Source organism: Pteropus vampyrus, unplaced genomic scaffold, assembly GCF_000151845.1.
Source record: "Pteropus vampyrus isolate Shadow unplaced genomic scaffold, Pvam_2.0 Scaffold20, whole genome shotgun sequence".
NCBI lineage: Eukaryota > Metazoa > Chordata > Mammalia > Chiroptera > Pteropodidae > Pteropus > Pteropus vampyrus.
Genome location: NW_011888801.1, coordinates 6,727,064 through 6,752,478, shown reverse-complemented (window position 1 = coordinate 6,752,478; position 25,415 = coordinate 6,727,064). Strand labels below are relative to the sequence as shown.

General features: G+C 38.7%; 1 protein-coding gene across 3 annotated transcripts; it reads left to right on the top strand.

Moving 5' to 3' along the window:
* Positions 1–17: 17 nt before the first annotated feature.
* Positions 18–11,616, top strand: DYDC1 (DPY30 domain containing 1). Of its 3 annotated transcripts, none has more exons than XM_011355332.2 (7): positions 18–145; positions 3,152–3,314; positions 3,787–3,888; positions 5,995–6,087; positions 8,539–8,595; positions 9,079–9,180; positions 11,569–11,616. In XM_011355332.2, exons 2-7 carry the CDS (start codon positions 3,168–3,170, stop codon positions 11,596–11,598), a joined length of 531 nt encoding a protein of 176 aa, XP_011353634.1. In that variant the 5' UTR covers positions 18–145; positions 3,152–3,167; the 3' UTR covers positions 11,599–11,616. The 3 variants fall into 3 exon arrangements, with proteins under 3 accessions (XP_011353634.1, XP_023383643.1, XP_023383644.1); XM_023527875.1 differs by having other exon boundaries at positions 25–182; XM_023527876.1 differs by lacking the exon at positions 18–145 and adding an exon at positions 2,221–2,356.
* The last annotated feature ends 13,799 nt before the right edge of the window (positions 11,617–25,415 follow it).

Here is a 25,415-nt window from a genome sequence, read left to right as displayed (position 1 = left end):
CCTTCTGGGAAACCGGTTATCAGGACTTAGCTGAGGTCCCGCGGCCGAGGCCGTTTGGGCCGTTAGATCTTGAAGGGGTGTAGGGCTCCGGCGACGCCCAGGTTCCTCCAGCACAGCGAGACGAGAGTTCAGCGCCGGGGGCTGGGTAGGCTCATCTGGGGTGGGCTCTCTTTTCCTCAGCGGTGAGTGGAGCCGCGCAGTGTGGGGTGCCTGGGAGGCGAGGACCCTTCAGCTGACCCGGGATAGGGAAGCGAACCCACGCGCCCTGAATCGAGGTTGCCAGATAAAATATGAGATGCCCAGTTAAATTTGCATCTCAAAGAAATAAAGCATAACTTTTTAGTACAAGTATAGTTTAATCTGAATCTTTCGTTGGTTATCTGAAATTCAAATTAAGATTCAAATTCAAACGGGCATCCTGTATTTTTATTTGCTAAATTTGGCAGCCCTACCCGGATCCCCACCTTTCCCTAGGCTGGCGGGCTTTCTCCCAGGCATGGGCGAGGGACCTCTTTTTATTTCTTGTAACAACATTTCCAGGCTTGAGGAAGTTGTTTCTGTGGGAAGGGGCTTTCTTATATGAAAAATAACATTCCTTACAACAGCCTCCATCGGATGGGTATTATTACCATTTCCTGGACAGGAAACAGGCTGAGCGAGGTAACAAGCCTTGCCTGGGTCCCGCTGATAATGCGATGCAAGGCCCATGGATCTGAGACCAACCCTCCACAGGGCCATACTCTTAGGCCAGAGGTTTCTCTCTTAGGGAGCACGGTCCCCTTTCCATGTATTGTCTTTCTGGAGTAGCAGCAAGGATCTGTAACCTTCCCCCTTTTTTAATCTTAACTCAAATGACATCGAAATGTCAATGTAGTTATTTTTGTCTTTAGAGTATATCCCATTGAAGAAATACAGTGAAACTATTGTGTTCCGAATTTAGTTGTAATAATTCTTTTCTCTGTGTGATTAAGACAATGCTAGCTTGATAGGGAACCAGGTTCATCTGTGCTAGTTTTTAGAATTTTAGTTTTTATGACTCCATTTATCTACGCATACATACACATTCTTTTACCCACTGTTGTTGCTAATACAAAAGATGGCACACTATATACAATTTCTGCACCTTGCTTTTATTTTTAACTTCCTACTGCGTGCTAGAGATCACTCCCTAATTTAGAAATCTTCATTCTCTTTTATATCTGCACATACATCCATTGTGTTGCTGTATCTCATCAATTCCTTAATAATCAACATGTGGATGGGGTTCCAGTTTGGCTACTCTAAGTAATGGTTCACTATAACAATGTGCATATTTCACTTCATATTTTTGCAAGATAGGATCCTAGAAGTCAGATCGTTGGGTCAAAGGGTAAATACATATGTAATCTAGATAGTGCCAAACATCTTTCCACAGGGGTTATACCATTTTGTCTCTCACCATCATGTTATGAGAAAGAGCAGTATTGAGGTCTATGGATGAATCTTGGGAGGTCATTTTTTTTTTACTTTAAGTATAGTCGAAATACAATATTAAGTTCAGATATACAATATAATGACTCAACATTTATATACCTTACAATGTGATCACCACACTAAGTCTAGTAATCATCTGTTACTATGCAAAGTTATCACAGTATTATCGACTATGTTCCTCTTCACCTTTTTCACCCATCTCCCCAGCCCCTCCCTTCTGGCAATGATCAGTTTGATCTCTGTTTCTATGAATCTGTTTTTGTTTTGTTTTTAGATTCCACATATAAGTGAAACCATATGGTATTTGTCTTTCCATGTCTTATTTCACTTATTATAATACTCTTTAGTCATTATTTTTAAAATTTTCTGCAGAAAGTTATGTGCATTTGTCCAGGGACAGGTCTAGACTCACTGGCATTCTACTTCCTATAATTGCTCATGCCTGATATATAATAAGTACTAAATATATGTATCCATAAGAGTCTGGATTCCATAAAGTTGATTTGAGGATGATCAGTTTTTTTCAAAGCACGTGAGATACAGTGGTTGCTTCATTTCTTTTCTTTCTTCAAAAAAAAAAGAAAATCTGGTCTAAAGTTATTCTTGTTCTTCTTCATAACTAATAGACTGGCACATTACTGGGAGGGAGAGTGGAGAAACTCATTCACTTGCCACAATGGAGAGCCAGCTGTGACAGCCCTGTGACTAAAACACTCCTTGAGGAGCTAGAGGAGCTTGTCTTCTAGTGGGAGGACAGGCATGTGCATACACAGATAATTCTCAGGTAGTGTGACAAGTGCTGTGTGAGCTGCTTGGGGAAGAAGGAACTTCTTTGCATTGCCTGGGAAAGCTCAGGAAATGAGAGATGATCTACATCTTGCAGGTGAGGAGATACTTTACTTTCCAAGCTGTGAGATGGCAAGGCATCATCATGGACAAAAGTCATGGAGATGGAAACATGCAATGTATGATCAGCAGAATAGCAGGATGTTCAGTGTAGTTAGAGCCCAGGATAGGCTGAAGGCAGAGGAGATGTCTGGAGGTGAGCCTGAAAAGAAAATTTGGGTCAGAGTGTCAGGAGTCTAATATGCTATTCTTTGAAGGTTGAGGTTTTAAAATTCTTTGGCCTTGGAGATTCATGGACTCGTTTTTTTTTAGGTAGACTATTGTGATGTTTTCTAGAAATGACTCCCATTGCTTGGGAGGAACATCTTAGTACAGACATTAGAGTAATGACTCTGGAATCAGGAGTTGGGTATGAATCCCACCTCCACCGTGTGCCTCCTGTGTGATCCTGAACTGTTCAATTATGCTCTTTGTGTCTGGACTTCTTCATTTGCACTATGGAGATAATGACATCCATTTGTCAGGTATGTTGTGAGGATTAAGTGAGACATGCATTGCTTGGCACATATAGTCCTCTCACAATCAATAATGACCATATCCCTTCTCTGACTCCTGGATTTGAGGACCCTTCAGGACTTTGAAACTATATTAGTTGTAGTGACTTCTACAGAGCCTTTTTGGAAACCATTAAAAATTTCCCAGGGCCAGCTTGCTTGTGCCATCCTTGATGGGAGGGGCCCATCACTAATGACACAATATAATGCTTTGTTGACCTCACTGGACTCTACTTGTATTGTACTCTAATTGAAAATTTCCTGCATTAATCTTTTAGAAGCTAGGAGTTAGAAATGGAGTCGACATATCTTCAAAAGCACCTTGGGACATGTCTAACTCAAGGTCTTGCAGAAGTGGCAAGAATTCGCCCAGTGGATCCAATAGAATATTTAGCATTGTGGATTTACAAGTATAGGGAAAATATGATCATGGAGAAACTGGTAAGTATGAATCTTCTTTTAGAAAATTAGAAGAGTAAAATAATTCATCCAGTTTGTTTGCTTTTTTAAAAAGTTCAATATTATTCTATTATAAAAATAGTATGTTTATTATACAAAAACTTGGACAACAGGAAAAAGTAGAAGAAAATTCCTGAAGAGAACATTATTTAGATTTTTAGATATTTCTTCTAGTCTTTTTTCTACACATTTCTCTGTAGATTTTTAAACATAATTGTGATCATACTCAATGTATAATTTTAATTCTGTGCTCTTTATTCAAATAAAAGACAAATTTCTTCAAATTATTATACAGTTTTCAAATGGATAGACTATAATTTGTTTAACCCTTCCCCCATTGTTGATGATTACAATGCTTTCAAGATTGCTTTTACAAATTGTTTTATCTCTAATTAGTCATGTGATACTATTTTTTTTTTTTTGTTATTTGTTTGTTTGTTTTAAACAATGCTAGAGACAAAAGGAAATGGCTGACTTGGAACATGAAAGAGAACTAGCTCTGATGGAGCAGGAAATGAATGAGAGGCTTAAAGCAGAGGAGCTCATGTTTCAGCAGGTGAGATGAGAGAGTTCAGAGGTGACTGGAATTAGCAATGTCAATCTCTGCATGGTGCAACCCAATTGTTGAAAAGCTCCTCATCTCTGGTTACTTAGGTATGGTTTTCTTATATCTTAATCTTTATGTATGTATCTTCTTTGCTGGAGAAGCTGCAGCAGTGAGGTAGGAGGAAAACCCAGAGAGTGTGCTCTCAAGGAAGCCAAGGGGAGAGTGTCTTGGTGAGACTTCAGTGGTCAACCATGTGTTCTACTGGTTGAGTGAGAGCAGGACTGCAAAGTGCTCATTCAAGTTCACTGGTGACTTTGATGGGAGCAGTGTGGGTGGAGAGAGGTATAGCAGGGAAGAAGGTGAGTTTCGGTAATGCTTTCAAGATTTTCAAGGAAGGAATTTTTTGTTTTGTCTTGTTTTTTTGTTTGTTTGTTTGTTTTGTTTTTTGTTTTTTTTTTTTTAGGAAGACTGGAGAGAGAGCGGTTGAAGTTAAGAAATAGACGGAATGATTTATAGAATCTACTTTCCATGGAAACAAAAGGAAATAGAGTCTGGAACATAGGTTAATCAGGTAGAAAGGCACTTTTTTGATTCTTTGATTCAAAGAAAGTAGAAAGACTAGCATAGGTACTTGTGGGTATATAGGTTTTGTGGCACAAAGTTGAAAGCAGTTCTTGTGTGACCATTTCTTCTTTATGAAGTAGAGACCATGATCATTTTCCAAGAATGATGTGGTAAGGTAGGAGGTGTGTCAAGAGTGGTGAAGGTTTGAAATGGTGGCTTTGGAGAATGATAGAGAGTGAATGCCAAGTCAAACTTAGCATTACTTGGTAGCATTGAGTATCCTAATACAGTCGGAGACCAAGCATTTTTAATGTTGCCATCTGATTTGGTTTTGTGATTATGGGATTTTTCTCCACTTAGACATAGATATCTGAGTGAAGATGTGGCAGAGGCAGACGCTTTGAAATAGGTTTGGGGTAGCAGGATTGGGGAGCTGAAGATATTCGTAAGAGAATGTTTAGAGTGATGGGTCATGGAATACAAACTTGATAGGGAAAAGTTCCAAAGTGGCTTCTGGACTAATTATTCATGGAGAGCTTTGGAACTAAATTTAAGTCACCCATATCATTCTACCATATAGTGCTTAATTATAGAGTCTTGACTTGAGTCTTCACATTTAAAAAAGGGAAAGAAACCAACTATTTGGGTGTGTGGATAAAAAGTTAAATATAGATGTGGCAAATAGCTTCTCTATCTAATCTCCCATCCTTGATACTGGGATCAAATATTTTAGGCACCTTAGATGGATATGGCTGTTAAAAATTTTACTGTGGCACTCCAAAACTGTTGAGTTGTAACGGTTTAACTGTGATTGGTCGTGTGCTGAGCAGTGGTGCAAATTGATGAGAGTACCACCTATGGTTTCTGTTACAATTACTCAACTGTGTTGTTGTAGTGTAAAAGCAGTCAAGCAAATGACCTTGGAAGTGTTTCAATAAAACTTTATTTATAGACATTGAAATTTGAATTTCACATAATTTTCATTATTATTATTCTTTGATGTTTTTCAACCATTTAAAAATGTAGAAACTGTTCTTGGCTGGGAGGCTGGCTGTACAAAAACAGGAGTTGAGTCAGATTTGGCCCACGGAATTTAGTTTGCTAACCACTATGCTAGTGTGGCATATATGTTGAGTTGGTACCAAATATGTTGTTGATTATTTATGGTTTCAGATAATATACTTAGGATTTTCTCATCTACTCTCTGTAACCAAAGTTTGGCTATTGAAGACCCATCGATGCTTAAAGAGATTTTATCTGAAAAAATTACTTCAATCTCATTTGTTGCTTCAAGAAGAATAGAGAAAATGGCTTGACTTTGTGTAAATTGTGCTTTTCTACAATTAGCAATTAAGGAAGCTTCCTTCTTTTGTACTTCAGGAAATATCTGTAAAAGCTAAAATATTAGGTGGCTGCGATCATTTATATTTGTAAGTTTCTGAAATTTAGGTGGGTGTAAACTTAATTATCCTGGGACATTTCAGAGTGATGGAATTAATTCCTTGCAATTGGTATGACTCTAACATGATTTATTTATTTCTGAATATTCAGCAACAGCTGGCCTTTCAGCTGGAGTTGGAAATGCAAGAAAAAGAGAGACAGAAAATAGAAGAACTACAGAGAGCTCAAGAACTTTTGGAGTCGGTAATTTGAAGTTTTATAAATGTCTGTTTTATTTGAAACCTCTTAGAATCCTCAAGCTGCTTTTTCTAACTGTTATATCATGGGATTTATAGTCTGAAGACTTGCCATACATTAGCTGTGTGACTTAAACAAGTCTTAGAACTTTTTTAGTCTTAGTTTACCTTTTTGAAAAATAGGGATAACAGTATAATATAATTAGCAATATCTCACTGGGTTGTTATAAGGATCAAATAAGATCATGTATGCAAAACTGCTTTGTGAGCAGTAGAGTTCTCTAATAGTGACGTTATCAACATTTTAGTTAAGAGATAATTGTTCCTAATTATGGTGGTTGATGTTGAAGGTTAAATTCTTTGTAATATTGGGAATATTTTGATCTCTACGGCAGTAGTGCATCTCTTTTCTTCATGTTAGATGTATTGTCAATAATAATTTACACTAAAATATGTTATTAATATGAATTTTTCATGTCTTTCATTAAATAAACTATGCAGTAACTCAAATCAAAAAGGCCATCTCTGGTGACTGTGTCTGTATGTCAAGCCTCAGTTTGGCCAATGTTTCTTGATACCCAAAAAGTGTGTATCATATGGATCAAATTTCTGAATGACTGAGTTGTACTTTTTAACTGGGTATTTAATATTATATGCTTATAGCCAGTATCTGTTAAGTAGCTGTTACTCCTCTGTTTATCCCATAATTAAAAATAAAAACAGAAGCAGGTTTTATAGAACATATTTATTAATGGCTTAAATGAGAACATCATTATTCAAAGCAATTTTTAAAAAGTTGGCAGGGCGAATTGAATAAAAATGAGATTTTTTTTAAAGGAGTAAATTTAAAAGCTCTATACATAGTTTTATGAAATACAGATGCTACTGCTCTCTTAGTCTGAGTGTAGTAGGGCACATGGATATACATGCATGCATACACACATATAAATACATATAGATACGTAGCCCCCTTCTTCAGTTAAGGTTCAGTGATCTACAATGAAAGAAGAGAAACTAGAATACATCAAGAAGACAGTGATCAAAATGAAAGAATTGAAAGTAATTTTTATCGAGATGCCCTGATAGCTAATTTGAATGTTTGAAAGCCTATGATTTATATGAGGGATTGGACTCTGTTTTGTGGCTCCATGAGGGTTACACTCATGTTACTGTGTGTAGGCATCATCAGACTGTGTGACTAGAGCCATAGTAACTTCTATAATCTATATTCCTACTGTCTGTCACCCGCCACCTCTCTCCTGCAAAGTACCCCTGCCTTTCCCAGTGCTCAGAGAAGAGTCTATTTATGTCCTTTTGCCCTAGCTTTCTTGTGGCTGCAGAGACACAACTTAAACTATCATTTTCAAAGGGAAATTCATTGGAAGGATCCTGAGTTGAAGATAGCGTATTACAACTAAACGTAAAGAGCTCTGGTACAACTGGGCCTTCCAGACCATCGGGAGCGAGAGAATCAAATGCTACCAGGACTCTCACCTTTGCTGTTCTCTGGCTCTTAGTTTCAGTCTCTCTCACTCTCACGATGGCCTTGTTTGCTTCACATGGGTGTGGGGCGTGGTCCTTAATGGCTCCTGGGTCTCATAATGTTGTGGCTCCTGCCATCTCAGTGGATTCTTATTTCTGGTTTCAGCCAAAAAGCATCTTGAGAAAGGATTTTGACAAGGTTAATTTGTGTCAAGTATCTATCAGTTAGCTGAGGGGCAGGGTCCTATGAGAACATGGACTTCCCCACTACAACCATGTGGTGGTGGGCTAAGATATTACAGGAGAATGGAATGGTCTTGAGAAAACAGTACCATATATGTCCCCTATAATTAGGGTGACTGTATATATGGTCACGAGATCACTGATCTTCGAACAGTCAGAATGAATCAGCTGTGGATCAGTGAAGTCATCACACTGCCTTAGAATGAAAAGGTAGAGGCCATAGCAAGGTATGGTTGGTTAGAAGGTTTTCATGTTCAGAACAAGGGTTCCCATGTGTTCAGAGTACTATAAAGAGCATTGCTTGGGTATTATGATAGGATTTGTGCATCGGATAGTAACTTGGTCCAGATTAATTCCTTCAGAAATATTTACCACTTGCTCACTCTGTGTACAATTCTACTTAACTGCAAGTTCTCTCTAAAATCTCTCATTCTAAGAGTTTATTAAAATTTTTGTTCTGTTCCTTTATACATTTGCTAATAATTTGGCTTCAGGTTTGATGTTTAAGGACATTTTATTTTTTAAAAAGTTATATTTAATTGTATAACTTGGTTGTCTTCTGTTCATATAAAGTATTAGAGTATTATTTGTATTCAGATCACTAAGAGTGATAAGATTTTCACTATTAAATTGATCATAGCATTATGTAAAAATAAAAATGTTTGAGAATTAAATATGTGATCAAAATGCAAAGTATATTCAGAGTATTTTTCTTTATTTCTGTATATTATAGGAAATGGGAATGGATATGGAAAATATAGCTAAGGATGAAGATACTTCATCTGTAGAGGTAAGAAGAAAAAGTCATTCTATATTACATGAAATAAATGAATATCCTGGAATGTAAAGCTTAATTTTGATGCATTAATAGCTAAATTTTTAATAAAGAGATTAGCAAAACTGAAAACTAAATATATATTCTAATAATAACAAGCCACAAATATGATATGCTTTAAATTTTAAAATGAAATCTCAAAGTAGATAAAAATTGGACATTCAGTTTGTGTTTGTATTTTTGAAAACCAGGATATTACAATATATTGACCACATGATTACTTAGATGTATTTTAAATTCCTGAAAATATATTTTTTAGCAAATTTTAGCATTTATTCCTAGAATTCTCTTGCCACTAACAGATATTGGTTCATTTCATTAATTTAACAATGTTGAATTTTGATGTTGTACTTTGGAAATTTCTTATCAAAACTAAAAGAAAATTAATGTTTTAATTTTGAAGTCATTTAAAAGTAAAAATGAATTTTTCGATTATAGGATATAGTAGACTCAGGTAAGACACTAGCTGAAATTAGTGATCGATATGGGGCACCTAACTTGAGCAGAGTGGAAGAACTTGATGAACCAATGCTATCTGATGTAAGTATCTTTAGAGAGTGTTGTGAAAACCGAAATTTTTACTTCAAGAAAGCCTAGAGCGTGTGAGGCCAGGGTTGCTTGGCAAATGGGCTTTTTGCTTTATAGAAAGAAAACTAGTTCCCTAATATGGTGCTGTGTCCCTAATGGGCTTTCGGCCCTTTTGTGAATGTGTAAGGGTGGGCACATATCCAGCTCCTTACAATTGTGTCAGCACTGATGGGAAATCAGCTGGAAACATGGTCATGTTGAGGTAGCAGTGTTGCCCTCTTGTGCAGAGGGTAATATATATATATATTGGAGTTAGGCTTTGAAATTTTTTAAATCTCTTCAAAACATGTATTTAAAATCATTTGGTGAAATACATAATCTTTAAATTTTGGGGGCCAACATTTTGGTTCTCAGCAGCAAACCTTGGAACCAAATAAATATCTTAATGAAAGTGCATGCTTTTACAGTTTATAAATACATTTGTTTATTTAATAAACACGCAATATTTTCTACATGCCAGGCATTGTGCCCGATGCTTTTGTGAATAAAATAGATAATTTTTGACCTTGTCTAGGGAGAAACAGACAATTGGACAAGCAATTAATGGTCATTGTTACAGTGACCAGGTAATTTATTGTCCAAACCAGTATGCTTTGAGAGTGAAAGGATAATTAAGCAGATCAGCAGGTATAAACTAGGGCGATCCTGGCAGATGGGTACATCTAGTCACCTTAATCAGTGTGCATTGACAAGGAGGACAGCCATCCCAGTTGAAGAACCTTGGTCAGGGAAGGCTTCTTGAAAAAAGTCAGTTATTTGTCATTCAGTAGTGGGGTAGAGGGCTGAGAGCACAGCAAGTATGAAGACCCAGCTAGGGAAGAATATAAAAAGTGTGAAGCAGGCAGGGATGAGATGAGGCAGGGGAGAAGGCAGGGGCCAGTCTATGAAGGGACTTGTAATCTGTGCTCAGACATTTAGATTTTATCCTAAAGGCAGTGGAGGCTGATATGATCAGAACTGCATTTTAGAAAGGCCATTTGGCTACAGCATAGAGAAGAGAATGGAGTGATAGACTTGAGAATACCATTGGGAGGCTATGGCAGGAATCTAGACAGATAATATCAATGACCTGAAGTAGTAAAATGATGTTTTTAAAAACTGTTCAAAAAGCAGAGTCGGAAGGACTGGATGCTAATGAGTCAATGGATAAATTTTTATTAAATATCTTGGTACTATGTTTTGGTACTATGCAGGATACTAGAACATACCAGTGAATAAAACAGATTGAGTTCCTGCCCTTTAGAGGTCATAAGCCAGTGGGTTAGGTACTCTGAGAGGACAGAGCAGGGAAACCTGACCTAGTCTGGATGAGTCTTCTCAAGGAAGTGAAGTTTAAGGGATCTGCCTGAAATAAGCCAGCAGATAGAGAGAGTAAGATGCTTTCAAAGAACTGAAATAGCCCAGTATTATGGCTGGGTTGCATGGAGCTGGGAAAATCGTGTGATTTGAAGCTGGATAAAGGCCAGATCACACTAGGCTTTCTATGTCGTGTTAGGAATTTTAGACTTAAGTGCAGTGGGAGCCATTGAGAGTTTATGTAAGAATTCAATATGTGTTTTTAGGAAATGAGAGAGGATTTGAATGGGTAGGACTGGAAAGAGGAGACCACTTAGGAGGTTATTACAGTCACCCAGATGCAGGATGGCCAGTCCTAGGACCAGAGTGCACAGATGCGGAGAACTGACTAGATTCGATATTGACTGGGAGGATAAGAGAGGGAAAGAAATCAAGGATGATGCTCAGATTTCTGCCTTAGGCAACTGGACTATACCATTTTTTTGAGCTTTACCATTTGTTGAATTGAGGAACATAAGAAGAGGGAGTAGGTTTTGTAAAAACGATGGCTTTAGTTGTGGACACATTGAGTTTCAGGTGACTGTGAGATATGAAGATGAAAATGGCCAAAGGCCAGTTGATATACAATAAATGTCTGGAGGACAGGAGCGAGGTCCAGTAATCATGGGCATAGATGCTAAGCAAAGTTAGGAGAGTGAATGAGATACCTAAGAGAACATGCAGAATGAAGGAGGAGGCTCAGGATGGAAGCCATTAGAAACTGCAACATTTAAGGGGTGGGTACAGGTAGAGGACCCCAGCAAAAAGGATATGAATATCAATAGAGGATAGCAAAACAAGTAGAAGAGAGGGTGGGTTATAAATAAATTGAGAACACGGTTATTATTATATTGAATTTGGATTTTATTTGAAATAATTTGAAATAATCAAAAAGCTTCATTTACATAGTCACATAGAAATTACCTAGATTCTGTTTTCTTTGGCTTGTATCATTTCACAGTTCTAATTGTATTAAATCATATTTTCTTTTTATTTTGCTTTTAGGTTGCATTAAATATAGATCAAGATCTTTAGGATCAGCCAAACTAAGAGCAATAAATTTTTCTGTTTATTTTAAAATATGAGTTCCCCAATTGTGTTTTTTTTTTTCTTTCAAACTTGAACTGTTTTTTCTCTAAAGACAGCTTTATAAATGGGCTTCCTAGGTGGCCTTAAAATATTGTTTTAGATTTCCTAATGCAACTGGTTATTTGTATGATTTCATTGAGAGAATTGGAGCAAGAATTTCCCAAAGAGACCAAAAGAGGCAAATGAGGGACAAGCTGAAAAGAATGTGTGTATCTAAGTGAGAACAAGATTGCTTGAAATGAAAATTACTGTCTGTGACAAGTGGAAGAGGTTACCGCTGTGTAGGGCTCAAAAATATTCAACATGGTTTAGATATGGCATTTCCTCCTGAGAATGAACTGCAAAGATTTTCCCAGTTTGCTGGGAAGTAATGCTTCATGGTACCACTCAATCCATGGTAATTGATGGGGCTTTGATGGATAAGGATACAGAGAAGCATCATTTTTTCGGGAACAATCAGTGGGCAAAGGTACTGTGCTACCGTTGAAGAAAAAACTGCATTGGATACAGGCCACGCAGAGTGCTTCCTTGAGTGGATGTTGAGCGGTCTGTGAACCCTCGCTGCATTTTTGTTCCCTTGGAAGTTTCAGGTCTAGCCTTGAACTTTAGGGAGAAACTTGCTTCCTTTATAAAATTCTTCCAAATCTACGTTATGCAACTTCCCTGTTCCTTAAAGAAGGGCATAGGCATGGAAAATTAATGCCAGGAAGCATTTTTAAAAATGCTGGTGTTTTGTTATAACATACCTTTCCTGAGGCCAGAGAACAGAACAGCCTAGTTGCTTAAATGGGGAGAGAAAAAGGGGAAAAAATAATGGGGAAATATTGGTTTCATTAAAAAAAAAAAAGTTATCTTGTTATATCAGTTCTGTACATTTTTGAGAACAAAAAAAAAAGTCCCAGGTGCCCTCGAGAGATGCCTTCTGTGTCAGTCAGGCTACCAGACACTGTGTCCCTAGCATGGATGACTTGCATTCAGTCTACCCAGGAAAGGAGTGTCTGAGGGAGCAAAAGAGCATTGTGTCCTTCTGGGCCACAGCCTCAGCCTATGCAGGCACCATCGTTCAGGGGTGCGGGAGGACGGGCAGGCTCAGAAAGCTCTTGGGCTCAGCATAGCCCCTGCCATTCTCCAGAGGGTATAGTCTGATGTTGAGATTTGACAGCAAGTCTCTGAGTATTGGCAATTCACAGGGTGAAGCATGGTTCTGGAGCAAGGGGTAGTCTTGTTTGAAGAGCTCCCAGCCAGAGCTGGGTGTAAGTGCAGGGAGGTAGAATGAGGTTCAGCCTCTGGGGAGAGAGCCCTCATGAAGATTCAACAGGTGATCGAGTACCAGGGATATGGGCTGGTGTGTGGGAAGTGGCTCCTGTCCTGCAGGGAGATGGCTTACAGAGAGAGCATATGCCCACTGCCCATGGGGACTGGGACAAGGCTGTAGTCTGTGGGCAGACAGCCACGCTGAGTCTGTATCTAGGCCTTATAGCAGCAGCCCCAATCTTTTTGGGACCAGGGACGGGTCCTATGAGATGCTCCTGTGAGAATCTAATGCCTGATGATCTGAGGTGGAGCTGAGGTGTTAATGCTAGCAGTAAGATACAGATGAAGCTTCACTCAGTCGCCCACTGCTCACCTGCTGTGCAGCCCAGTTCCTAATGGGCCACGGACCAGTACCGGTTTGCAGCTCAGGGTTTGGGGACCCCTGCCTGACAGTTTCTTGCTAATGGCAGCAAGACCCACCCAGTGGTGTAGAGGGGTGGGGGAATGGCTCCCATTCTGTTGCTAGATGACACCCTGGACTTGGTTGAAGTATTCAAGATTTTTCTGCTCATCTGGTCTTGTGGAGGATGAGAATAGCAGAAGAGGAGGAAGAAATGGCTGAAGAAATGGAGAGATATAAAAGATCTAAACATAAGTAATAAAATGATGTTTTCTCACTGCAAAAGGTGAGATATAACAGACCATCAAAATACAGGTGCAATAAATATGCTTTTCGCTGAATCTCAAATGAGCGTTAATCTTACCATTTCGCCAGTCTAAACGTGATAATTCTGGGTTCCAGCTCCCTTCACTTGGCTCTCTCTTGGCTCCACCTTTTTCTTCTATTAGTTTCATCCTCATGTTGTTCTTGGTGTGGTTAAAATAAATAATTTACAATTCATTGGTTTTTAGTACATTCAGAATTGTACAATCGCCACCACAGTCAATTTTAGAATCACTGATGGTGATTGCATTTATGCCTATTATCTCCAATCTAATTTCCAACAGAGGTAATCATTTTAGGGTAAGTAATCATTACCTAAATTATTTATACTATGATCGTCTTATTGATTCATGGGTTTATAGATTCATTCATTCTTGGTTTGTGTCAAAGGGACATCACTAGTTACCAGGATTGGTCCAGAATGAGGCAAACAAGGTACAAAAATTAAGTGCTGACTGCAATACACAAACCTGAGGATGAGAGCCTCTTAAATTTTGTTCCCTAGGCACTCTGTTTGCCTTGCTCTAGTCCTGGCCCCCCTGGTAGTTACTATGGGAACATAAGAATAAGGCATGAATTTTGCTCTTATAGAGCATTCATATAATTAAGAAAGATAACGTGTGCACATATAATATGAGGCAGTGTATATGAAGAATTATTAACTGGTACAAATAGGAGCTAAACATTTAGAGGAGGGTGTAATTTGGGCAAACTTCATGAGAGAGCGAACCTTTAGAAGAACCATAAAGGAGAGGTAAGTTTTGAATACATGAAACCCATGGGGATGTGAGGAAACTAGCCAAAGAGAGAGCTAGAGGGACCGTTAGGAACCAGATCATGGAGGCTCTGGACACCAGCATCTGGCATGAGACATGGGAGTTATGTGTGGGAAGACCCATAATGGCCTTTGAGAACTTTTTACAATTTTTATTAAGATTGTAGAAGTGATATTCAGATCATGTAGTTAAGGTCATGAATTTTGGTAAAGAGATTGTAAAGCTATTCTTTAGAGAAATTTGGTGATGAAGAGAGTGATTTGAAGATGTAGCAGGGTTGAGAAGGGATTACCATCTCGGGGAGAAATGAGATTTTCTTTCTGTTTTGGCAATAGGAACATTGAGGAGTTGAGAGATAAAGACTGAAGATGTGGCTCGGCAGGGTTCCAGATGATTTAAGTGTGAAACAAAATTACAGAGAGAAGAAAGCACTATGAGAATCCTTTTTTCTCTTTTCCAGGGAATGGGGAAGACATAGAGAAAGATAGTTTGAGTGGAGAGGATGAACATTTGGGATAGTGGTGCATTGCAGAATTTGCAGCATATATTTCTGAATCTCTTGGTAAAGGAGAGAAGGGCAGCAGTTGGTCAGGTACTTGTGTGAGGATAAATTTTAAAATATCTGGCAGGGGAATGAGTGATTAAAACATGTTGGACAACTCTGTGAGCCCACTTGAAGTCTATTTATTCTAAAAACACTTATGCATGCCTTCTGTGCCTCAATTTCCTCATCTGTATAATAAGTAAAGTAATAGTACCTACCCCTTAGGGTTGCTAAGAAGATTAAATGACTTAATTCATATAAAGCTTTTCCAGCAGTGCCTAACACTTAGTAAACACTCAACAGAGAGGGGTGCTACTACTGCTATTACATGTTAAGTACTGTGCTAGGTAAGTAGAGACCTCATCAGAGTTCTTAAATCACATTCTCCAATAGCCCATAACAAGCTCAGAGGTAGAACAGAGTCAGTGAGTAGTGGAGGTGCCCTAGAAAGAGATTGGTAGAACGTCACCAGATCACGGGGGTATAGAGTCAAGTGAGAACAGCAATGGAGTGTGTGTGGCTCCCATGCTCACTAGCAGCTGGATGACAACAGTCTTGCTCTAGAGAAAGTGGTGAGTGGCTTTGTTCAAAGCTGATTCTTGTCCAGGAATAGAGCAATGGAGTGGGGGGAGAGAAAGTGAAGGTAGGAGAGACAGCTATGGGCACAGTTCGTGGGACAGGATTTTGCAAAGATTTGGCCCAGCCAAGCAGTGTTTAGGAAAGGCTGTGGTCCTACCAAGGAGCTTGACTATAGATTAGAAGCAGGGCTGGTGCCTATAGTCCAGCTTGAACACACACTATAAAGGACTAGGGCAGGACAGAAGGGAGCTTGTGACTGGGTGGGAAGGGATCAGGCAGGAAGTTGGTGAAGGAGAGAGAAGGAGCCTAACATTGAGCACTTATTAATGCCAAAGGCTCTACCAGGAGCTTTTTCCCCTCTTCGCTTCTTTAGTATCATAGGTGGCTTCATTATTATCCAAGTGCCCAATTTCTAATGTGGTTATCATCCTTTACCTTTTGTGGTTATCATACTTTTAGTCCAATATAGTCAGACTAATACTTTTCTTTCTCTTATGTTCCAAAGCCATAGATGATAGACTTCTTTGCTAGCCACTTTCCTGGTGTCACTGTCTTCGGCCCCTTGTCAAAATATAAAAGATCAGCTGGATTTAACACATTACTCAGAATCACCTGCCAGCTACTTCCAGATTAAAGATTATAAGGGCTTATCCCAATTGCAATCAGTGGCCTTTACCCTTTACCTAATTTCCCTCATTTTGACAAATCTCTCCTCTCTGAGGACTTAGCTAGTTTTGGAGTGCACACACTGGTGGGAGAGGTGGTCAGTGTCATCGAGAAGCACTCTTCTAGATGGGGAGCAAGAGCACAGGCAAGAAGGTAAATAATGATGCAAGCTCCAAATGACCAGTTTGGTAGGTAGTACTCTTAACTTTTACATGGAGAGAAGTCACTTAGAGGGAACAAAACGCACCAAAACCAAAAAACAACACAAAGAACAAAGGTACAGAATTGATTGTGGGTGGGCAGGAGGAGGAATGTAAGCAGAGAAACAAAGATGGGAATGCCTGCAGGATGCTTGATTAGCAGATCCATGCAGGGATGTAGTGAGAGGGAAGTTTAGGAACATTGATCTGGACCAGATTGTGAAGCATATTATATTACAAGCTAAGAGGTTTAGATGGTATCTGCTGAAAATGGGAATAGAAATAAGACTTGTACATTGAATAACCTTATTGGGAATTGGGAGGGGCGGAGTGAGAAAAGTGTGTTATGTTGTAAAGAGATGTTTTAAGATACTCAAATGGTGGTATTAAGGATGGTTTTCGCTTAGAATGCTATTGCCGTTGTCTAGGCTTCTGGTAATGAAGGTCTGAACCTGTGGCAGTGGAAATTAATTCAGTGAACATTTATTGTCTACCTAGTACATGCTGAGAACTGTACTTACTAGGTTCTCATGGGGAACACAGGTACAAGACATGGTTCCTTCTCTCAAGTCATTCACAATATAGTAGGGAATGTAAAGAAAACAATGGTAGGTTACACCTTCTGTAGTGACTTGGAAGCTGATTATATGGATGTAAAGGACATAGAAAGGGCCTGGGACCTGGACCAACGGTGGGGCCACCAAAGGCTTAGAAAAATCATGCAGAGATGCAGGTCTGGGGCAGGAAGAGACACCTTGCCAGCCTGGTATGTAGCAGGATATAAAGGAAAAGCACAGAGCTCTTTCCTGCTGCTCTTACTGACTCAGAGAGTCAGGTGGCGGCGATGGGGAGGGGGCATTATTTGGGGGACATTAGAATTGACATAATTGATGCATTTTTCAGGAGACCAGTGGCAGAGCCACGTAATGTGTACAAGATAACCTATTTCAAAGTGTCATTCCCGTTAAAAATATTCAAGTATTGACTATTGGAATTGGAAACGCAAATAAAAACAAAAGTATAAGCTTTTAAATTTCATGACGATTTAATTAAACCTAGAATTCAGATATTAATAACATGTTGAATCAAGGTTGTTTCTAATTGTGCATTAAAATGTAACTATTTCTGCTACCACTAGATGTCACAAGATTCAGTTTTCAAAAGCCCTATCTCTCGAGGCTGTGGCTTTGAAATGTTTTTCATATGGAAATAAGGTTTTCTAATAGTCACAAATATTATAAAATACCACTTTAAAATTTTTAAATTATTACAGAGTACTCCAAATATGCATGAGTACACAATAATATAAGCAATATCTTTTACCCCAACCCAGATTTAATAAATATTAACCTTTTACCATGTGTTTTACAGCTTTTTAAAGAGCTGTTTAAAAAACAAAAATTTTACAGTTGATGTTCTTTGTACTCCTCCAACCCATTCCTCTTATTCTTGCCCTCAGATAACCATTATCTTGAGATCAGTAGATGTTCTTCCCAGGTATACATTCCTGATGTTCTCATATAGAAATTTATTTATTTATGCAAACATAACATTGATTTTTGGGAGGTGAGATTTGAACTTAATATTAAATAGTATACTATAGATATCATTCTGTAACTTGCTTATTTTCATTCAGCATAATATTTTCAAGATTTATCCCTGCCAATTTTAAGTATTTCTACTTCATTTATTTTAACTGCTGTGTAATGTACCATTTTACCCATTCTTCTGTTGTCAGCTGTTTACTTTTAAATGCTTTATTTTTATACCTACATCCTTGTGTGTACCTCTTTGTGCAAATGTCTACATTGAAGAAATCTGATTGTCTGCACAATGTCCCTTGACTCTCGGTGACACCCTGTCCTAGTGAACCAAGGTCTGTCGGACCAAGTCCCTAGTATCTTGACATGATGTCCTTTTGAAACAGGTGAGAACACAAGTGTGAGAGTTTCTCTGGGACAGTGGTTCTGAAACTTGAGTATGCATCAGAATCTGCTAAAGGGCTTCTTAAAATGTACCCCAGTAAGGCAGTAAGTCTGGGCTAGGGTAGAGAATTTGCATTTCTAACAAGCTCCTAGGAGTCCTACTGTTGCCCAACAGTCACAATGGAAAACACTGCTCTGGGGTAGATGAGGTCCCCTGTGCAGTGCCTGGTGCTCATGTTAAACTGCTTTCCGAAGTGGTCATGTGAGTTTACTAGACAATTCTATCAGAAGGATATGGGGTTCCTGTTGTGCTGTTTCCCTTCCAATACTTGGTAATGTCATACTTCAACATTTTTGTCCATTATAGGAGTGTAATATGGTAGCTTCTTGTTGTGTAATTTGCATTTTCCCTGATTATTAGTGAGGTTGCAAATCTTTTCCTGTTTACTGGACAATGGGTTTGCTCTTCTGGGAATTGCAGGTTCATATTATTTGCTTATATTTGTTATTGATTTGTTTGTCTTTTTCTTATTGACTTTCTTTGTTGGCTATATTTGTTAGGAAATCTCTCAGGTGGTGGTTTGCCTTTAAACTTGGTTTATGCTGTTTCTTGTTTGACGTAAATGCTAATTTTTATTTTAGTTAAATGTACATTTTTTCAAGTTTTGTGCTTTCTTTGTCTTTTGTTTAATAAATTAATGAAACATTTTAATTCTTATAAGATATCCAGTCTGATTTAGGATTACCTTTTAAAATTATTTTGATGTATTTTAATTTAGATTTTTCATATTAATTTCCTTCAAATAAAGTCAATATTCAAACTGACAATTTAAAATCAAGTAAAGCATAATTTCACCAGTTAAATTGAATAATAAAAACAATTCTAGTTCATAATTTGTACATTAATGATATTGCTGAAGTGATATTTTAAGTGCTAAAAATGAACCTCTTTCAGTTTAAAAAACTCAACCTACTTCCACCGCTGCTAATATTTTTTGGCCATTTAATTTGATGATTAAACACTTTCTTCAAAGAGGAAAGAAAAGAGCTTTTGAATCAGAAGACTCTGAAATATAAGTTAGTGCAAGAGAGCTTACCAGGTGGGAGGTGTGCAGTAAATGACTTCCAGTGCAGCTAAGCTGATGGTGGTTGGCAGATGCAATTTTATGTCACAAGGAATGCGAAAATGTCTAAAATGTCTCCCATGTGGCCATACTGGCTGGAATGACACCAGCTAGGTATTTATTTGCATCAACACTCTTTTGAAGTTCATTTCTGAAGTTTATTTCTGATGTTATAGCTCATTCACTAAAAATGAAGAAAGAACAGTTACTATGTGTCAGGCATGGTATGCAAGATGCTTTGAAGTATGTCTACTCCCTTTGTAAGGCAGATATTATCCCCATTTTACAGAAGCAGTAATGGAAGTTCAGAGCATTGTTTAATCTTCTGGGATTCTCACAGCTGATCATTGAGACAGCTGAGATGCAAATCCAAATTTTTCTGACTTTAAAATTTTCTTGCTACCACTGTGTTCTCTGAATAACGTTCCATAAGTGCCTACTGTTGGTAGGCATTATTAGCTAGTCATACTTTAGTGTAAAGTAGCCCAAGATTTTGTGCTGTACCATAAAAACCTAACTGAATTAGGTATGCTAGGGGAATAGATGAGTAGGTGGGCTGGTGCTAGAGGGTTTGAACTTGGCCTGAAGAACTGGTACCCAAGGACAGCACAGGGCGGCAACCAAACAGGAGGAAGTTCACTTGCTTTGCCCTTTTCCTAAGGTAGTGCTTCCCCAATTTTAATTTCTTTAAAGTGTAGAACTTTAAAGTGTAGATCACAATTCCCGAGTCTAGGAAGGAGCCCTAGAATCTGCATCTCTAACAAGTGGGCAGGTGATGCTGAGGATGCTATCAGGAAACCACACTGAATAACAAGAGACACAAGTATACTCAGAAGGTGTGTGTGGTGGAGAATGGACTGGAGAGGAAAGAAAAAGTGATGACACTTGGGTTAGTGCTTCATTTCTAAGGAAGGTAGTGGAGGTCTGCCTGGATGGGAGTGGTAGGAGAGGTAGATGGTAGCCACAGTACTGGCAATGCCTTTGGCTTATGTTGTAGATTCTGAGCCCAGGCTGAGCACAGTGTCCCTTTCTCCTTTACAGTGTCTGATGATCCACTGGACACAGTACTGTGGCACAAGTTATCCTTATGGCTCAAAAGCCAGTTGAAGCAGATCATACTGAGCAGTAGAATTAGAGATGGGTTTGCTTTATTGTCCAAGAACCCTTTGGGTGTAGTTCTGCAGATGAAGTGTGAAAGTCTTTTTTTTTTCTAAGCTCTGGTAGCAGAAAACATCAGAGTAGCTGGTAGCAAATAAATAAGTAACAATAGTTTGTGGGTAATTACTTTTTATTATATTGAATTAGGAAAAAATCGAAGTAGTTTTAATAGGCAGCACAATGTAGGAAGAGGAGACCATACTTGGAATTGAAAAAGCTGAGTTTGAGTGTGGTGTCACTTACTAGTTGTATAATCCAAAATAGATCAGCATTTCTCTCTGGGGTCTCAACTTCCTCCTCCATTAAATGGGGACATCTCCCTGCCTGACTCTTTGTGAGAACTGAATGAGCTGACACTTGTAGAAGTGCTTCGTAAGCTGCAAGACTATCTATATATACTTATTAATATGGAAAGTTGGTATCAGACACAGAGTAGAGATGAGAGGCTGCTTTCACATAGGTTTTTAAAATCTGCTCTGAAACCCCCAAATGAGCCCATTATATAGACATTTCTAAACATGAAACACTTTTGACCAAATTTTGTTTATTTTTGGAGTAAGTGCTTGGATAAGAGGGTCGGTTTGGCCAAAGTTATCTAAATAATTATTTTTAATTCTTATTTCAATTAAAATATTTAGACCCCCAACAATGCTATGCATTATTACCAAAATATTTTCTAGGGTAAATAAGAGAAAGACCAAATAGCAAGAGAAAAACTAAAGCCAGATTACTTTATGACTATAATCTCTTTCTCTACAATTTTTGCTTCTAAAATATTCCAACTCCATGTTTGGGTGATTGGGATGGGGATTTGTTTTGTGAAGAAACTGTATTCTGGAAAAGAGATGACTCTACCATAGCCTTTGTGAAACTTTAGGTCAACAATTTTCCCCACTGAGTAAAGTATATACTGAAGTCATATGGTTTTCTATCAATTTGTATACTTCCCAGATTTCCTACTTGTGTGGTTGAGCTTAAGATGAGATGACTCTAAAGGGAAGGACATGATATTGAAATTTCTATAAATTTAATGAGGTCAGATTGAGATAATCTTCAGTTTTTAAAATGAAACTAATTGAAAAAAAAATGAAACTAATCGATACTGACTGGCTATGGCCATTATATTTTATTTCAAAATAGAAGTTATGTGCATATGTTTAGTCTTTAGGGATACTGACAGATGTCTACATACTAGCCGCCTTCTAACTGAAGAGGTTTAGAGTTGAGAGGTGATGGCTAATTCCTCAAAACCATGGATATTTAATATTTAATATTCATATTGATAGCTACGGATTGATTCACAGGTTTGACTCAGTAATTTTCCTACTTTCAAAATATTACAAGTCAGGGACTTTTAGTCAAAATGGCGGACTAGGTAAATGCTGTGCCCACCTTCTTCCATGACCACATCAAAATTATAACTAAACTACAGAACAACCATCATTGAGAATTGCCTGAAGGTTACCTGAACAGAAGTCCTATAACTAAGGATATACAGATGAAGCCACCTTGAGACGGATGGAGATGCAGAATAAGCTGGTCCCACATCTACATGTGGCAGTTAAAAGTCAGGAGGGCTATCTCTGCTGTGGAGGTCTCCCCTGAGGAAAAGGGTTCCAGTGCTGGGAGGAGAAGTCTTCATAACTTTAGATGTGAAAACCAGGGGAGATTGTGGCTAAATGAGATGAAGGGCTGCTGGAGCCCCAGATGCCCCTCTTAAAGAGCCTGTGCATTACTTGCTACTCACTCTGAGCTTCAGTGCTTGGGCAGCAACTCAAATGGTGCTGGGGCATATAGGGGGGAACTGAATTGTCTGGCTTCAGGGCAAAGGCTGGAGGGGCAGCTTTCTCCCAGGCAGAAGTGCTGGCAGAAGCCAAGGTTCCTTTATTGAGCCCTCCCCATCCACTCAGGCTGTACATGCAGGTGGGTAGCACATCTGAGTCTCTATCAGTTTGGCTAACACTATTCGCTTTGCCCTGATGATTCTCTGAGATCTTGCCTTATCCACTTCTAGTGATTTTTCTATACAAATGTCCTATCTTGACTCATGCCATGGACTTTCCTAAAATCTCTCAAAGGTTCACAAACCCCAAATAAGCACCATCTGGCCTTGGTATGCCCTATATATCTCTTCCTAAGCAGCCCCACGCCCAGCACTAGTGGCAGCCAGCCTTGGTTCACAGCTTAGCCTCTCCTAGGCACCTCCATGCCCAGCACAAATGGCAATCATCTGAAGATCACTTTGTAGCTCATATCAAGAGGCCTGAAGCAGGGCACAGGCAGCAGCTAACCTTGGCCTGCACCAGAGCCCCTCCCAACAGGCCCCAGAACCAACATAACTGGCAGCCAGCTTCAGACCACACCAGAGCACCACTCAATCACCTCCACAAATGACACACTAGAAAGGTGGATTCTGCAGCAGCAGAGTCTCGCTAAAGTGAATCCTGCTCCATAAGGTCAGCTGCTGCACAAAAGCTCCTTCGTTGTAGTCACGGCTAGTTTTCACAGTCAATCAGCCTGAAGGTCAGTCCTTCCCATTTATGTGCCAACAGCAATCAAGGCTCAACTACAGCAGGAGGGTACACACAACCCACACAAGGGACACATCTGTTACACCCAGCTCAGGTGACCAGGGAGACTGTGCCACTACATCCCAGAGGACATCTACCTACATAAGGCCAAGACTGGGAGACATAGCAGCTTTACCTAATACATGGAAACAAACACAACGAGGCAGTCAAAATAAGGAGACAAAGAAACATGTCCCAAATGAAAGATTAGAACAAAGTTCCAGAAAAAGAACTAAAATAGAAGTTATGGAGACAAGCAATCTATCAGATGCAAAGTTTATAACACTGATTATAAGATGCTCAATGGTCTCAGTGAGAACTTTAACAAAGATATAGGAAACATAAAAGAGAACAATTCAGAAATAAAGAATACAATAACTGAAATAAAGAATACCTTAGGAGGAATTTACAGTAGGGTGAATAAATCAGAGAATCGAATCGACAATTTAGAAGATAAGGTAGCAGAAAACATCCAATCAGAACAACAACAAGAAAAAAGAATCCAAAAAAAAAAGTGAGGATAGCTTAAGGGGCCTCCGGAACAACATGAAGCATACCAACATTCACATCACAGGGTTACCAGCAGGAGAAGAGAGCAAGGAATTGAAAACCTATTTGAAGAAATAATGACAGAAAACTTTCCCAACCTGGTGAAGGAAATGACGTACAAGCCTAGGAAATGTAGAGAGTCCCAAACGAGATAAACCCAAAGAGGCCCACACCAAGACAAATCACAATTAAAATGCCAAAAGTTAAAGGCAAAGAGAGAATCTTAAAAGCAGCAAGAGAAAAGCAGTTAGTTGCCTACAAGAGAGCTCCTGTAAGACTGTCAGCTGATTTTTCAACAGAAACTTTGCAGGCCAGAAGGGATTGGCTTGAAATATTCAAAGTGATGGAAAGCAAAGACCTACAACCAAGATTACTGTACCAAGCAAGGCTATTGTTAAGAATCAAAGAACAGATAAAGAGCTTCCTAGACAAGAAAAAGATGTAGGAGTTCATCATCAAACTAGTATTACAAGAAATGTTAAAGGGACTTTTTTAAGAAGAAGAAAAAAGTATGAATAAGATAATGTCACAAAGAAAAAAAATTCTCAAACAAAAGGCAAACACATAATAAAAGAAGTGGATCAACCAACACTGAAGCTAATAAAAAAGTTAAAAAGCAAAAGAATGATGATCATGTGTGATTACAAAGGTAAATTAAGGGATACACACAAACGCACACAAAAGAATGTCGGAGCCAGCTGACGAAGTAATTCAGGGTACCTGAAAGGGGGAGCATGGACTGAGGAAAAGAAAGAAGACAGACAGAACTGCAGGAGGGAGCACAGATACAAGCTGTCTGTGTCTGTGTCCCCGAGTTTATTCGAAACACACTACTTATAGCATTGCAATGAGAAAACAGCAGTCAAGACTCAAGGTCAGCCCAATTACCTGTCCTGCAAAACAGATGCAGTTTTCACAACTCCCTTCTTTGAAAGCACTGAGTGATTAAAATAGTTTTAGTACCACTTATATCAAATCTCGCCAATTTAACTCAGCTCCATACTTTATCTCAAAGCTGGCCAATTTAGCTCAGCTCCCAACAAAAGAAGTGAAAAATAATGACAAAAAAACGTGGAGAGGGTGAGTAAAAATGATAGTGATTATAGAATGTGTTCGAACTTAAGCAACTATCAGCTTAAAATAGACTGCTGTAAACATAGCTTGGTACCTATGAAGCACATGGTAACCGCAAACGAAAAATATATAAGAGATGTACAAGAAATAAAGAAAAAGGACATATATACAATGGAATATTACTTAGCCATAAAAAGGAATGGTCTTACCATTTACAACGTGGATGGACCTAGAGGGTATTGTGCTAAGTGAAACAGGTCAGACAGAGAAAGACAAATACTATATGATTTCAGTTACCTGTAGAATCTAAAAAAATAAATGAACAAGCATGACAGAAGCAAACTCATAGTTGCAGAGAATAAACTGATTGTTGCCAGATTGGCAGGGGGAGGGCACTTGGGAGGCTGGGTGAAAAAGGTGAAGGGATTAAGAAGTACAAATTGGCAGTTAAAAAAATAGTTATGGGGATGTAAAGTATAGCTTAGGGAATATAGTCAAAAATATTATAATAACTATACATAGTGTCACGTGGGTACAAGACTTATCAGCAGGTTCACTTTGGAAGTTATGTAAATGTCTAACCACTATGCTGTACACCGGAAACTAATACAATATTGAAT